Source organism: Cavia porcellus, unplaced genomic scaffold (genome assembly GCF_034190915.1).
Source record: "Cavia porcellus strain 051 isolate PalLab524CR breed Dunkin Hartley unplaced genomic scaffold, mCavPor4.1 scaffold_18, whole genome shotgun sequence".
NCBI classification, from domain to species: Eukaryota; Metazoa; Chordata; class Mammalia; order Rodentia; family Caviidae; genus Cavia; species Cavia porcellus.
The window spans coordinates 39,894,079-39,907,349 of NW_026947501.1; the positions used below are offsets into that span (position 1 = coordinate 39,894,079).

The 13,271-nt window shown below is 41.0% G+C and overlaps 1 protein-coding gene across 1 annotated transcript in view; it reads right to left on the minus strand.

Moving 5' to 3' along the window:
* The window catches only part of LOC134471423 (liprin-alpha-1-like), a 58,867-nt gene that overhangs the window by 31,456 nt on the left and 14,140 nt on the right, over nucleotides 1–13,271 (minus strand). The window contains exons 5-7 of the mRNA XM_063230333.1: nucleotides 12,899–12,966; nucleotides 12,479–12,553; nucleotides 12,004–12,246 (exon numbers count right to left, since the gene is read on the minus strand). Coding sequence (XP_063086403.1) covers nucleotides 12,004–12,246; nucleotides 12,479–12,553; nucleotides 12,899–12,966 — 386 coding nt within the window. The remainder of the gene's footprint in view (nucleotides 1–12,003; nucleotides 12,247–12,478; nucleotides 12,554–12,898; nucleotides 12,967–13,271) is intronic.

A 13,271-nucleotide genomic window follows, 5' to 3' on the forward strand; every position in this document is an offset into this window, starting at 1 on the left:
CAGACATGATGGCTTAAAACAGGCTTTAGGTCAGTGGAGGCAAACCTATGGCGTGCATGCTGCAGCAAGCTCTTTGTATCACTGAAAGCTCTATCACTGCTTTAGGTTCATCTTTCAAAAGACAATGTATTTACATAGCTAGAAATTACACTTAAAATCAGCTAAGAATGACTGTTAACTCAGAAAACTGTTTCATGAGATGGAGAAATAACAAAAAGCTTACTGTTTTTGAAGTTGACGATTTTTTTCATCCTTTCCTCCCAATTTGCTAAGTTGGAAGGCATCCTGAGATGAGTTTTCCGTTTCAGAAACAACAGCTACAAAAAAGAAGAAAATTCCCCAAATTTAGAGTAAATTAACATGGCAAAGTTATATGTTTCACAAATAGGAAGAAGATTCTGCAGGTAGAGAGCAGAATAATTTCTGAAGGGTAAGCTTCCGAGCAAACACATATAAATGTTCAAGCGTATAAATTAGCATATAAGAGGGTTATTCATTCACGCCAAATGAATGTCCACTGCTCTGCTCTGGTTCACATGTGGGCAGACTGGGCTGTCTGGAGAATGCTCAGCCATGACTCCTCGTGGGCACTGGACACCTGCAGCAGGCACATAGGAAAAATCTCACACTCTCCCAATCCCAGCAGTTAGGACAGCTGCCTAAAACCGGCCCACCTTGTCTTGGTGATTCTTTGCCAGTTTGTCCAGGCGAACCCTTTTCCTTTTTGCCAAACAAACGACCAGTGGAGGACTTGATGCTCTTCTTCTTTGGGGCTTTGTGGAGCACGTCCTGCCTGCTGTCACTGCTACTGGGATTGTTCACAGGACCTTCCTGGGAGCCTGTTGAGCTTCAAAGAAATAAAATGGATTTTTACCACCCTCTTCCCAGCTCCACAGTCCATTCACACGTACAAGAACAGTCTGCATTTTTAATATTCCTACCTTCAACTTCCTAAAAAACGTTTCGAGTCTCTTACACACAGTACAATATGCATTGTGATGCAGGGTCCCAGTAATGCTTCCACAGACCTGTGTCTGGAAAGCCAAGATTCTGATGTGCTCCCTGCTCAGAGCAGGCCTGTACTCTAGCCTGCCTTGTTTGGACACATAAGGGAACACCCTCTGCAGGGGCCTTGCTCAGGCACTGAGGGATGCACTCAGTCAACAGGAAAGAAAACAAGGTCTCAGAAGCCTGACTGTAATTGTAACTTATTTAGGAATTGTGTCCATGTTATAAAACATATACATGCACATATATAATTCTACTGAACTGAAAAACAGCCACATGATGTATGAACAACTGTAACTGCCATTTGACAGTTGAGAAAACTGAAGCACAAGCTAAGTAACTTTGTCAGAGACACACAGCTAACTAGAGAATTAACCAGGATTCAGCGGCCAGAGCTCAAATGGCCAAGCCTAACTATTACCCCTTCTATCATCCTGGGAGACAACTCTGAAAAGGTAGACTGAGAATACATGTGTGAATTCAGTCAAGATTTCCAAATGTCCTCTGTTCACCAGACATGATGGCTTAAAACAGGCTTTAGGTCAATGGAGGCAAACCTATGGCGTGCATGCTACAGCAAGCTCTTTGTACCACTGAAAGCTCTATCACTGCTTTAGGTTCATCTTTCAAAAGACAATGTATTTACATAGCTAGAAATTACACTTAAAATCAGCTAAGAATGACTGTTAACTCAGAAAACTGTTTCATGAGATGGAGAAATAACAAAAAGCTTACTGTTTTTGAAGTTGACGATTTTTTTCATCCTTTCCTCCCAATTTGCTAAGTTGGAAGGCATCCTGAGATGAGTTTTCCGTTTCAGAAACAACAGCTACAAAAAAGAAGAAAATTCCCCAAATTTAGAGTAAATTAACATGGCAAAGTTATATGTTTCACAAATAGGAAGAAGATTCTGCAGGTAGAGAGCTGAATCATTTCTGAAGGGTAAGCTTCCGAGCAAACACATATAAATGTTCAAGCGTATAAATTAGCATATAAGAGGGTTATTCATTCACGCCAAATGAATGTCCACTGCTCTGCTCTGGTTCACATGTGGGCAGACTGGGCTGTCTGGAGAATGCTCAGCCATGATTCCTTGTGGGCACTGGACACCTGTGGCAGGTACATAGGAAAAAGCTCATGCTCTCCCAATCCCAGCAGTTAGGACAGCTGCCTAAAACCGGCCCACCTTGTCTTGGTGATTCTTTGCCAGTTTGTCCAGGCGGACCCTTTTCCTTTTTGCCAAACAAACGACCAGTGGAGGACTTGATGCTCTTCTTCTTTGGGGCTTTGTGGAGCGCGTCCTGCCTGCTGTCACTGCTGCTGGGAATGCTCACAGGACCATCCTGGGAGCCTGTTGAGCTTGAAGGAAAGAAAATGGACTTTTACCACCCTTTTCAGAGCTCCACAGTCCATTCACACGTATAAGAACAGTCTGCATTTTTAATATTCCTACCTTCAACTTACTAAAGAATTTTTCAACTCTCTTACACACAATACAATATTCATTGTGATGCAGGGTCAGAGTAATGCTTCCCCAGACCAGTGTCTGGAAAGCCAAGATTCTGATGTGCTCCCTGCTCAGAGCAGGCCTGTACTCTAGCCTGCCTGGTTTGGACACATAAGGGAACACTCTGTGCAGGGGCCTTGCTCAGCCAGTGAGGGTTCCACTCAGTCAACAGGAAAGAGAACAAGGTCTCAGAATCCTCACTGTAATTGTAACATATTTAGGACCTGTGTCCATGTTTTAAAACATATACATGCACATATATAATTCTATTGAACTGAAAAAAAACCACATGATGTATGAACAACTGTAACAGTCATTTGACAGTTGAGAAAACTGAAGCACAAGCTAAGTAACTTTGTCAGAGACACACAGCTAACTAGAGAATTAACCAGGATTCAGCGGCCAGAGCTCAAATGGCCAAGCCTAACTATTACCCATTCTATCATCCTGGGAGACAACTCTGAAAAGGTAGACTGAGAATACATGTGTGAGTTCAGTCAAAATTTCCAAATGTCCTCTGTTCTCCAGACATGATGGCTCAAAACAGCCTTTAGGTCAATGGAGGCAAACCTATGGCGTGCATGCTGCAACAAGCTCTTTGTATCACTGAAAGCTCTATCACTGCTTTAGGTTCATCTTTCAAAAGACAATGTATTTACATAGCTAGAAATTACACTTAAAATCAGCTAACAATTACTGTTACCTCAGAAACCTGTTTCATGAGATGGAGAAATAACAAAAAGCTTACTTTTTTTGAAATTTTCGATTTTTTTCATCCTTTCCTCCCAGTTTGCTAAGTCGGAACGCATCCTGAGATGAGGTTTCTGTTTCAGAAAGAACAGCTATTAAAAAATCAGAAAAGCCCCCAAATTTACAGTAAATTAACATGGCAAAGTTATATGTTTCACAAATAGGTTGAAGGTTCTGCAGGTAGAGAGCTAAATAATTTCTGAAGGGTAAGCTTCCAAGCAAACACATACAAATGTTCAAGAGTGTAAAGTAGCACATAAGAGGGTTATTCATTCACGCCAAATGAATGTCCACTGCTCTGCTTTGGTTCACACATGGGCAGACTGAGAAAGCAGACTGGGCTTTTCTGGAGAACCCTCAGCCATGACTCCACGTGGGCACTGCGCACCTGCAGCAGGCACACAGGACAAAGTTCACGTTCTCCCATTCCCAGCAGTTAGGACAGCTGCCGAAACCCCACCCACCTTGTCCTGGTGATTCTTTGCCAGTTTGTCCAGGCCGACCCTTTTCCTTTTTGCCAAACAAACGACCAATGGAGGACTTGATGCCCTTCTTCTTTGGGGCTTTGTGGGGCGAGTCCTGCCTGCTGTCACTGCTACTGGGATTGCTCACAGGACCATCCTGGGCACTTTTTGATCTTGAAGGAAAGAAAATGGACTTTTACCACATGCCCTCTTTAGAACTCCACAGTCCACTCACATGTACCAAAACAGTCTGCATTTTTAATATTCCTACTTCATCTCCCTGAAGATCCTTTCCAGTCTCTTACCCACAGCACACTATGCATAGCAATGCAGGGTCCCAGTAATGCTTCCACAGATCTATGTCTGGAAAGCCAAGATTCTGATGTTGCTCCCTGCTCAGAGGAGGCCTGTACTCTAGCCTGCCTGGTTTGGACATCTAAGGGAACACCCTCTGCAGGGGCCTTGCTCAGCCAGTGAGGTTTACACTCAGCCCTCAGGAAAGAGAACAAGGTCTCAGAAGCCAGAAGAACTGGAATTCCACCTTCCCTCTCAGCAGCTCCTGCAGTCTGGTTCCTTGGATCCTGCTCTCCTGCAAAGTGAGAGCTGTACTATCTCTCAGGACACTGTGGAGACCAATGTGCCTGCTTGATCATACTGCCTGGTATGGAACAAAAGCTTCTAAGAGGAAGTGTGAAAAACAACAGTCTATAAGTAACCAAGCCTTCATGGCCTCCTGATGGAACATGCTTCCTAAAGGGATAGGGACAATGTGGGACTCTCAAGAGCTTAGAAGACCCAGAGTGTGGGAGGGTACCTGAGAAGCACCGATTGTCCACAGAATAGCATGATCCAGAACCTGCCACATCCGTGTGGCAAATTCTTCACCAGGAATAGAAAGAAAGTTCTTAAAAGAAGTGAGTGTGTGGGATCTGAAGAAATGGAGCTTTTCTCTCAAGTGCTAATTTCAAATAATTCCTATTCTTTCTAAACTTTGCCCAAACAGATGGCCTTTTCCACTGGATGTCACTACAGCCACAGAACAGGAGAACACATTCTAGGTCTAACGTTTAAATAATCACAACCAAATGAGCTTGCTGAGAATTCTTTAAAAACTTGGTTTTTCTCACAGGAAAAGATTAATAGATGTTCTTAAAAACTAAGACAAGCAGGTTTCTCAGGGGTCTGGTGGCCTACGAGACCTGCTCCTTACTTTTGCATGTCCCTGATGTCCTCGTGGCTGACTATTTGCAACGCCCCTGTGTGCAGCCTGTCTAGCTGAAGGGACTTCGGAGAGGAGAGAGGGGAAGTTTCACATTTTATCGTTGTCTTGTCATCTCGTTCTTCTTCTCTGCAAGCTAGCAACTGAGGAGTGAAAAAACAACATCAGCTAACAGTACATTATAAGAAAACACATCACATAGGCTTTATATAACATAAACTGACTCAAAACCTATTAGCTAAACTTTCTACCTGTCCTGAGAAGTCTCATTTTAATTGAATGCCAACCTGAAGGCCTGTTTGTCTGGGGGAAATGAACCACATAGAAGAGAGAGAGCAGGGCAGGTTGACCTATAGCCTTCCTTCATGGAAGCCCCGGGAAGCCCAGGGACAGCATCACCCCCCCCTTCAAGATTCTGTTCTCCGTACAACCTCAGGTACCTCTGAGGATAGTTACTGAGGGACAGTGAAGTCCTAAACGAAGCCTGTTCACTGCACTTTATCACTTCAGGTTAACAAAGTTACTCTCATTACTGAAGAGCCTGTGACACATATCTTCAGTTACTGATGTCACTCAAAGGAACACTAGTGGGGGCCGAAGCCTCAGGGAAACTGTCAATACTTTTACCTCTAGCAAGAAACAAGACAAGGACAGCATGAGCGAAGACCCAAATATGCATGTGTGTGGCTTCTGTTTCTCACTGTGTGGACCAAATGTTATGAGCAGAAGCATTTGCATGCAGCCTAAAACCCTACTTCCATGTGGCTTCATAAAATAATCCTGGGTTTTGGGTTTGCATATTATCTTTTTTTGAAGTCCTGCAATGTCTCCAATGTTTTGCTTTTATTGGTTTTGTTCTTTAATGTTTTCAGTTTTATTATAACTGATGATATAGGTAATTAGCAAGAGGCATTATGGTAACCAATGATCATCACTTTGTCTTCCGTTTTTGTATTATGTACTATATCCATTCTTTTGATTTGACTGACTCTGTTTTGTTATGTCACATTGGATTTTATTCTCTTCAAATAGAAAGTAATAAGAACTGTGGGAGTAATAAAACCCAAAATGTATAATTGTCATAGTAAAAAAGAGAGGAAAAGAAAGTGCTCTAAAGGATATAATTGCATGTATATTTAAGTGTATAAGATAGATAACCATATTGCTAAGTTTTTGTGGGATCATTGAACAGAATTGTTTGTAGTCTCACAGTTTGAATGTCTACTTCATATGCTTTAATTTTGTAATCTGAACAACCATTTCTAAGATGACAGTATGTAATCTATTAACTAGTGACTTCCTACTGTTTATTTTTTTTTTTTGAAATTCTGTATCACTTGTATCCTTTTTCTGTTTTTTTTTTTTTCTTTTTCTCCTTAAATAAAAAAATAATAATAATCCTGGGTATATTATTAAAAGAGGGTCACGCAGACCCTGGGATTTCTTTTAGGGGATGGCCCATGAGTATGCCTATGTGTTGAGGAAGGCAGGACTGTGGAAATAGTGCATATGTGAACTCTTTCAGGGTCTGGTTAGGCCCTGTTTAGAAGGTTGTTATTTTCGAGTTTTGAAGCAGGACTAGATTTCATGAAACATTCATGGTGAACAACAAGTGGTGAACAGTTAATTTATTTATCTGTACAATGGTATAAAGGATACAGATTCCATTATAGTCCTGTAGCAGCTCACTGAAGACCACCTAGACTAGTGTGAGCTGAGAGCATTTAGGATATAATTTTTTTTTTTTTGTCTTTTTCCTTTTTATTGGTGCTGGGGATCGAACTCATGACTGCCTGCTTACAAGGCAGGTGTTTATGCTGCTGAGCTAAACTTCCAGCCCGCTAGGATATAATCTTAACAGATAAACAGATAAATTCTGTATCTTTCTCTCTTTTTTTTTGAGATAAGGTTTCATTATACAGTTCTGGCTGGCCATGAACTCACATGATAGCCCAGGCTGGCTTCAAACTCCAGCAGTCCTCCCTTATCAGCCTCCTGAGTGCTGGGATTACAGGCATATATCACCTTGTCTGGCTCTCATTTCTAATTGTAGTAACAAAACAAAAGACTGTCGGGGGCTGGGGTAACCAGAGCTCACTTACTTAGCTTGTTTGAGGCCCTGTGTTTAACCGCCAGCAATCTCATCTCTAAAAAAGTCCATCAAGCTTGAAATCAACAACATGAATCATAAAAGTTCAAAAAAACTTTTTGGGAGGGAAAAAGAAATCAAACTTAGGACATTGTTTGCCAGGCATCATTTAAATTTCACGTTAAAATAATCATTTGTTAAAATAGAAAAGAAAAAAGAAGAGGTAAGGCACTATACGTATGCTCCACCCACAAAAAGAGATTCTTGCACCAAGACTCCCCTACACTAGCCCCTGCTCTGCCCAGAGCCTTTCAGGCTCACTGAACCAGGTCTTCATTCTGCCTCTGTTCTCTTGTGGGAGGAAAGCACAAGGCTAGGGCCCACTGCCTTGTCTCAGACATGTCTACAAGTGCCAAGAAGTCACCTTAGTCTGCCCAGTAAAACTGAAATGAAGAAGTAACCATCCCATATCGCTCTTTGTCTGGCCCATGTTTGCTGTCCTTAGACTCACCGCTAGGCTAATCTTCACAGCCAGCCCAGAGCAAGTCTTCTCAAAGTCACCAGGCTGCATGCTGAGGAGAGATGACTAGTGAACAAGAGGAGGCCACAGTGTCTGAGTCTAAGTCAACAGACTGCTTCCTTTGCTGAGAAATTCTTACTGCCAAAACCAAAATATCCAAACCACACTGAAGTCCACTGAACAGAGGTAAGCTCTGAGGCCGGCTGCTGGTGAAAGCGCGGCATCTCACTTTGGGCAGGCACAGATCAGGGCCATTCCAAGCAGCACTACTGTGTGGATCACTACCTCACTTACAAGAGAGCAAGCCATGGTTCCACTGGGCCAAGGAACAGCTCCCAGGCCAGGAACTAATCAGCAACAGAGTGAGGATCTGTACCCGTGTCCTTAGTAAATTTCCCTTCTGCTCAGCCACATAGAGAAGCTCACACACAGCTGCTGAGGACAATCACTACTTGGCACCTGCAGCAGCACTGCCCCACAAGTGTACCACCAGGAAGGCAGGAAGCATGAAGCGGGCATGGCACAGGGCCAGAGGCAGCAGGCATTAGGGGGAGCTTCTAGATAGACAGAAAGAAAACCCCACAATCCCCACTGCTCCCAGGGTACTGCTTTTACTTTCAAGTTTTACTCTGAGAGGGAGACTCCCAGCAGATCAGAGCATCTTGACAAATCTAGGCCCAAGGGAGAAATGGTCCTGGTTTTGAAATCAAAACACACTTAACTCCTACCTGCTCTGCACATCATGTGATCTAAATTTCAGTTTCCACATCTGTAATTGGGGGCAAGCACAGCAACTGGTTTCTCACAGGGATGTGTTTGTGGACTAAATATAGCAAAAAAATGCCCAAGCACTGAGTTTGGCACCTGGCAGAGAGCAGTGCTTACTAAGTTCTAGCCTTCCATATCAGAAAAAACTAGTTTTCCTCAATCTAAAGCCTATGGCTTTGCTTCAATCATTCCCTCCTTTCAAATCCTAAATTCTATGTCTATTATACACATGCATGCAATGGTTAGAGGCAAAAGCACTGAGTGAAGCAAACACTGACATCTGTCCCCATGTTCCATGGATGGCTGATTACCAAGAGAACAGTAACTTGTGATGTGGCAGGTCAGTTTAAACATTTCCAATGAAACATCACTTATTCATTGCAATATATTGACAACATTACACTTATGTGTGACATACTATACTCTTCCATGCATTAGGGAGATACAAAGCTATGCTCACTTACTGGAAAATTTACCTTTCTATGATGTTTCCTTAAGTTGCTAGGCTAACAAGATGCATGCAAAGAAATAGACACCAGATTTATGACACGATTTAAAGCTAAACATTCAAGGATCTACTCAGGCAAATATATTACAATATGAAGGACAAGACAGAAATAAGAGAGACAGGATTTAGAGAAAATATAACTGGAAATCAAATAATCTTTTATCACAAATATAAATCTAAGTTATCCAAGATTTATTAGAAAACACTATAAATTACTACTCAAAGAGCACATTCTATTTGAACACATGCGATTTAAAGCAAGACACTGTATAGAACAAAGGGCCCTGATAACCACCTACTCTCTAATATTCCCATGATGACAAGGATGTTACAGCAACATCTATTATAAAACTGAAGAGCCAGGCATGGTGGTGCAGACTTGTAATCCCCGCATTTGTGAAGCTAAGCCTGGAGAACTGCCAACCTGCACTACATGAGTTCAAAGCCAGCCTGAACTGCATGGTGTCATCCTGTCTCAGAAAAACACAAAAAACTGAACAAACTTATTTTTAGTTAATCATTTTTTGTGCAATGCAGTAAAATCTTCACCTAGAATATGATTTACAACTTCCTAAAATATATCATTTATCCCTCGTGCAGTGGCATACACATGAAATCACAGCACTCTGGTAGGCTGAGGCAGGAAGGCTGCCAAGTTTGAGCTCATCTTGGTGATTTAGCACGATCCTGTCTCACAATAAAAAATAATACTGAAAAAAAAAAGGGTCATGTGTGTATCTCAGTGCACAGGCCTAGATTCCATCCAAGATACTGTGGAATACAAAGGAGTGGAATGGAATGGAAAAAAAAAAAAAAGAAAGAAAGCTAGGCATCCTAAAATATGTAACAATAAAAGCTAGCACAGTACTAGATAGGAGGCATTTTAATTAAAAAGTAGTCCATTAAAGACTATAGCATATGCCCTATAAGTTGATGAGATTTAGAATTCTGATTATAATCAATAAAATCTGATTCGTATTGTCTGTATAAAGTTCCCATAAATTTTACACTCAGCAGTGGCCCCTCCCCTTGCTCCTGCAGTATGTAGGGTTGAATCCAGCTGGGCCACTCAACAAACTACACTGCCAGCCATGTTTATATTTTTATTTTGACATAGCACATTGCTAAACTTCTCATGCTGGCCTCAGACTTAAAATCCTCCTTCTTAGCTTCCCCAGTAGCTGGCATTACAGGCATGTGCCACTGCAGTGAGCCCAGATTATTTTTTAACCTAGGAAATACTTCACTCATGAATCATGCAGATCCTGTACAATCTAAGGAAAAACATTCAACCAATTATATCTTGCTTGTAACCACATTGACAAATTATATATTAAATATAATTGATCACTACTGAGCAAAATACATTTTTAATGACAAAAACCCCAAGCCCCACTAATCAGTCACAATCCAGCTCAGACTCACACGTGCTTGCCTGGTTAGCTGTGCAGAGCCATCACAGAATGGGGAGAGGCTGAGAGGGGAGCTTCATGGACAAACTACAAATTGATAGGGACCTGAGGCCTGGATTAGAATTGAATCTGGAGATGGTTAAAATAAAACAAACACAAGGGTGGCATAAGAAATCAAAACCAACAATGGAAGCACACAGACCGTCAGCCAGCATGCTGAATTAGAGAACCAGGAAGAAAGAGTTTTCCTCCGTGGTTGTGTGTGGTACTGGGAATAGAAGGCAGGGGTACTCTAACACTGAGCTATGGTCCCATATTTTTTTCCTTTTAATTTCAAAACAAGGTCTTGCTAAATTGGGCAGCCTACCCTTGAACTTATGATTGTCTGCCTCAGTCTCCTGGGTAGCTAGAAAGATAGGGTTCACCCACTATGCTTGGGATACTCAGCTCTTTTTGAGTCAGTGTCTTCCTAAATTGCCCAGGCTGACCTTAAACTGGCAAACCTCCCACTTCAGTCCACAAGTAGCTGGGATTACAGATGTGTTGCTGCACTTCTTTTACAAATACTGGAAAGAAGGACACAACTGATAAATGAGATTGTCAAAAAGATGAAAATACAATGCCAGGCTTGGTGCCACATGTCTGTAATCCCAGCATGTGAGAGGCTGAGGCAGGAGAACTGCCATGAGTTCAAGGCCAGCTTGAATTACACCACAAGATCCTTTTTTCAAAAAACCAAACACTAATAAATAAAATAAGTTTGAAAAGAAGAAAAAGGGTCAGGGATATAGCTCCATGGCATAGCACTTGCCTGTCAAGCAGAACATCATGAGTTCAATTCATAGTACCAAAAGAAAAGAAAAAAAGAAAAGAAAATGGTTTGGTGAGTGGTTTGGTGCTTGCCTAGTATGTGAGAAACCCTAGGTTCAAACCCAATATGTCCAAAAAAAAAACAGGAAAAGAAAAGAAAAATATTGCTCAGTTAGTTAACAGTATAAATTATAAATACATCCAAATGTCACAAAACAGACTGCTGACACTGAACATTCCACTAAAATGACTTGCTTAATTTGATTATATTCTGGCTAAGAATGCCACTAAAAAGTAAAATGTATAGCAAGAGAAATAAAACCAAAGATACAAGTACAGGTGCAAAGCAGAATGTTGTAAATACAATTTCACATGAAATGAGATCTCATAGGCAAGATAAGCACAAAGCCTAAACTACCCAAAAACTATTCACACATTAGAGCTGATGTAACATCCAAAATTCAATACCATACCTCTGTGCCTGAGGAAAAATATGAAAAAATTAGAAGACACCTGATAATGCTCCCTTTACCACAGTCCCAGAGAATACTCACATCTCTTTAGCGAACTCAAAGCACAACTAGTACTGAAAATCCTTGTTTAAGGAGTGCATGTACTTGAGAAGCTGAACATAAAGAAAAACACATGATGACAGCCAAGAAGCTGCAAAGATGAAGAATCCACATGAGGGTGGAGGACAAACTCCCATAAACTAAGTGGGAAAAGCTGGGCAAGTTCTCCTCTACCTTTTTAAAAGACCACAGAAAAGGAGAAATTTCTCAACCAGGGGGAGGCGGTATGTCACGATCTGACAGCAATACTGTGTTGTATTATTCATATTTATACTCATTCAACAGTGCAAATGCTGAAAATAACCGACCAAGGAAAGGACAAAAAAAAAAAGGAATCATTATCCTTAACACTCCAAGCACTCAACATTATGACAACCCTGTAATTTTTATCACTTATTTCATGAACATCTCGTTCCAATTTCTTGTTCATCTCTTCAGACTTGATGAGATCCTTTCTTGCTGTGTCAAGATTTTCTTGCAGCTCTGACACATGGCTGGAAAGTGCAGCCAGGAGCTCCTTCATCTGACTCTGCTCTTTTGAATGTTTGTGTATGACTTCTTGGAGCACAATTATTTTGGCAAGGTCTTCCTCATGGCTTAAGGAGCCAGCAGAAGATCTCTGATGGGTAAAATGGACACTCTTAAATAACCTTAGTGTACTACCAAATAAAATACTTTTGAACATAGGGACTATCAAAATGGATTTATGCCATCTGTTGGATGATAGGACTCTCAACAATCACTTTAGCTGGAAGCAGGCCATTCCAGCAACAGCATCCAAACAGCATCACACACGAACCACAAAATATAAGAAATCAGCAACAGAACAAAGAGAGATCTCAAGGACTTACCTTTCCATTAGTGCTTGGTGTTTCTTCTTGTTCATGGTCAAGCACTCCATCTCTTGGTGATTTTTTCTGATTATTCTGTTTTTTAAGAGTCATTAGTTACAATCGAAAACTGAGTATGAGACTACAATAACTTATGGAAGAGTAATGAGTAAAGACAGCAAAATTCCATTTGGAAAAACATAATTCTACAGTGCTGAACATAGTATAAAAAAGACAGTACATGCCAAAGCTGACCATCCATAGCAGAACCAGATTACTAGAAACAGAATGTACTGACTGCTTGACAACAAATTTAGAGATTCTTGCAATCTGAAATAAAAATCTAATCCAAAAGTATTACAGGCTTCACACTGTTTTTTAAGAGATTAAAATAATTTTCCCTTTTCAGGGCTAGGATGATGTCCCACAATTACCTCCTTATGCGTGGCGCCCAGTTCCTCTTCTAACAAGCTGCACCTTTGCAGTGCTACGCGTAATTGCTCTCGCACCTGAAAAGAGTTGAGTTTTTATATGCATACGCACACTTTCCATATAGTTATCCTGATATTGATGAAAGGCATATAATAAAGTACTTTCAATGTCTTTCATTGCTAGTACTGTCAAGAAAATGTCCTTGTTAATGGCTTTAAATATTAAGGCTGGGAAACTCTTGTTCCTAAATAAATGAACACTATCCAGTTCTTAATGGGCAGTCAATATTCAGAAATAATCAATTGAAGACTCACATTCCAGTTAGTGTTTGTTGATTATGCAGAACATTGCCTTTTAATACAGAAAGTCTGTTTACAAGAAC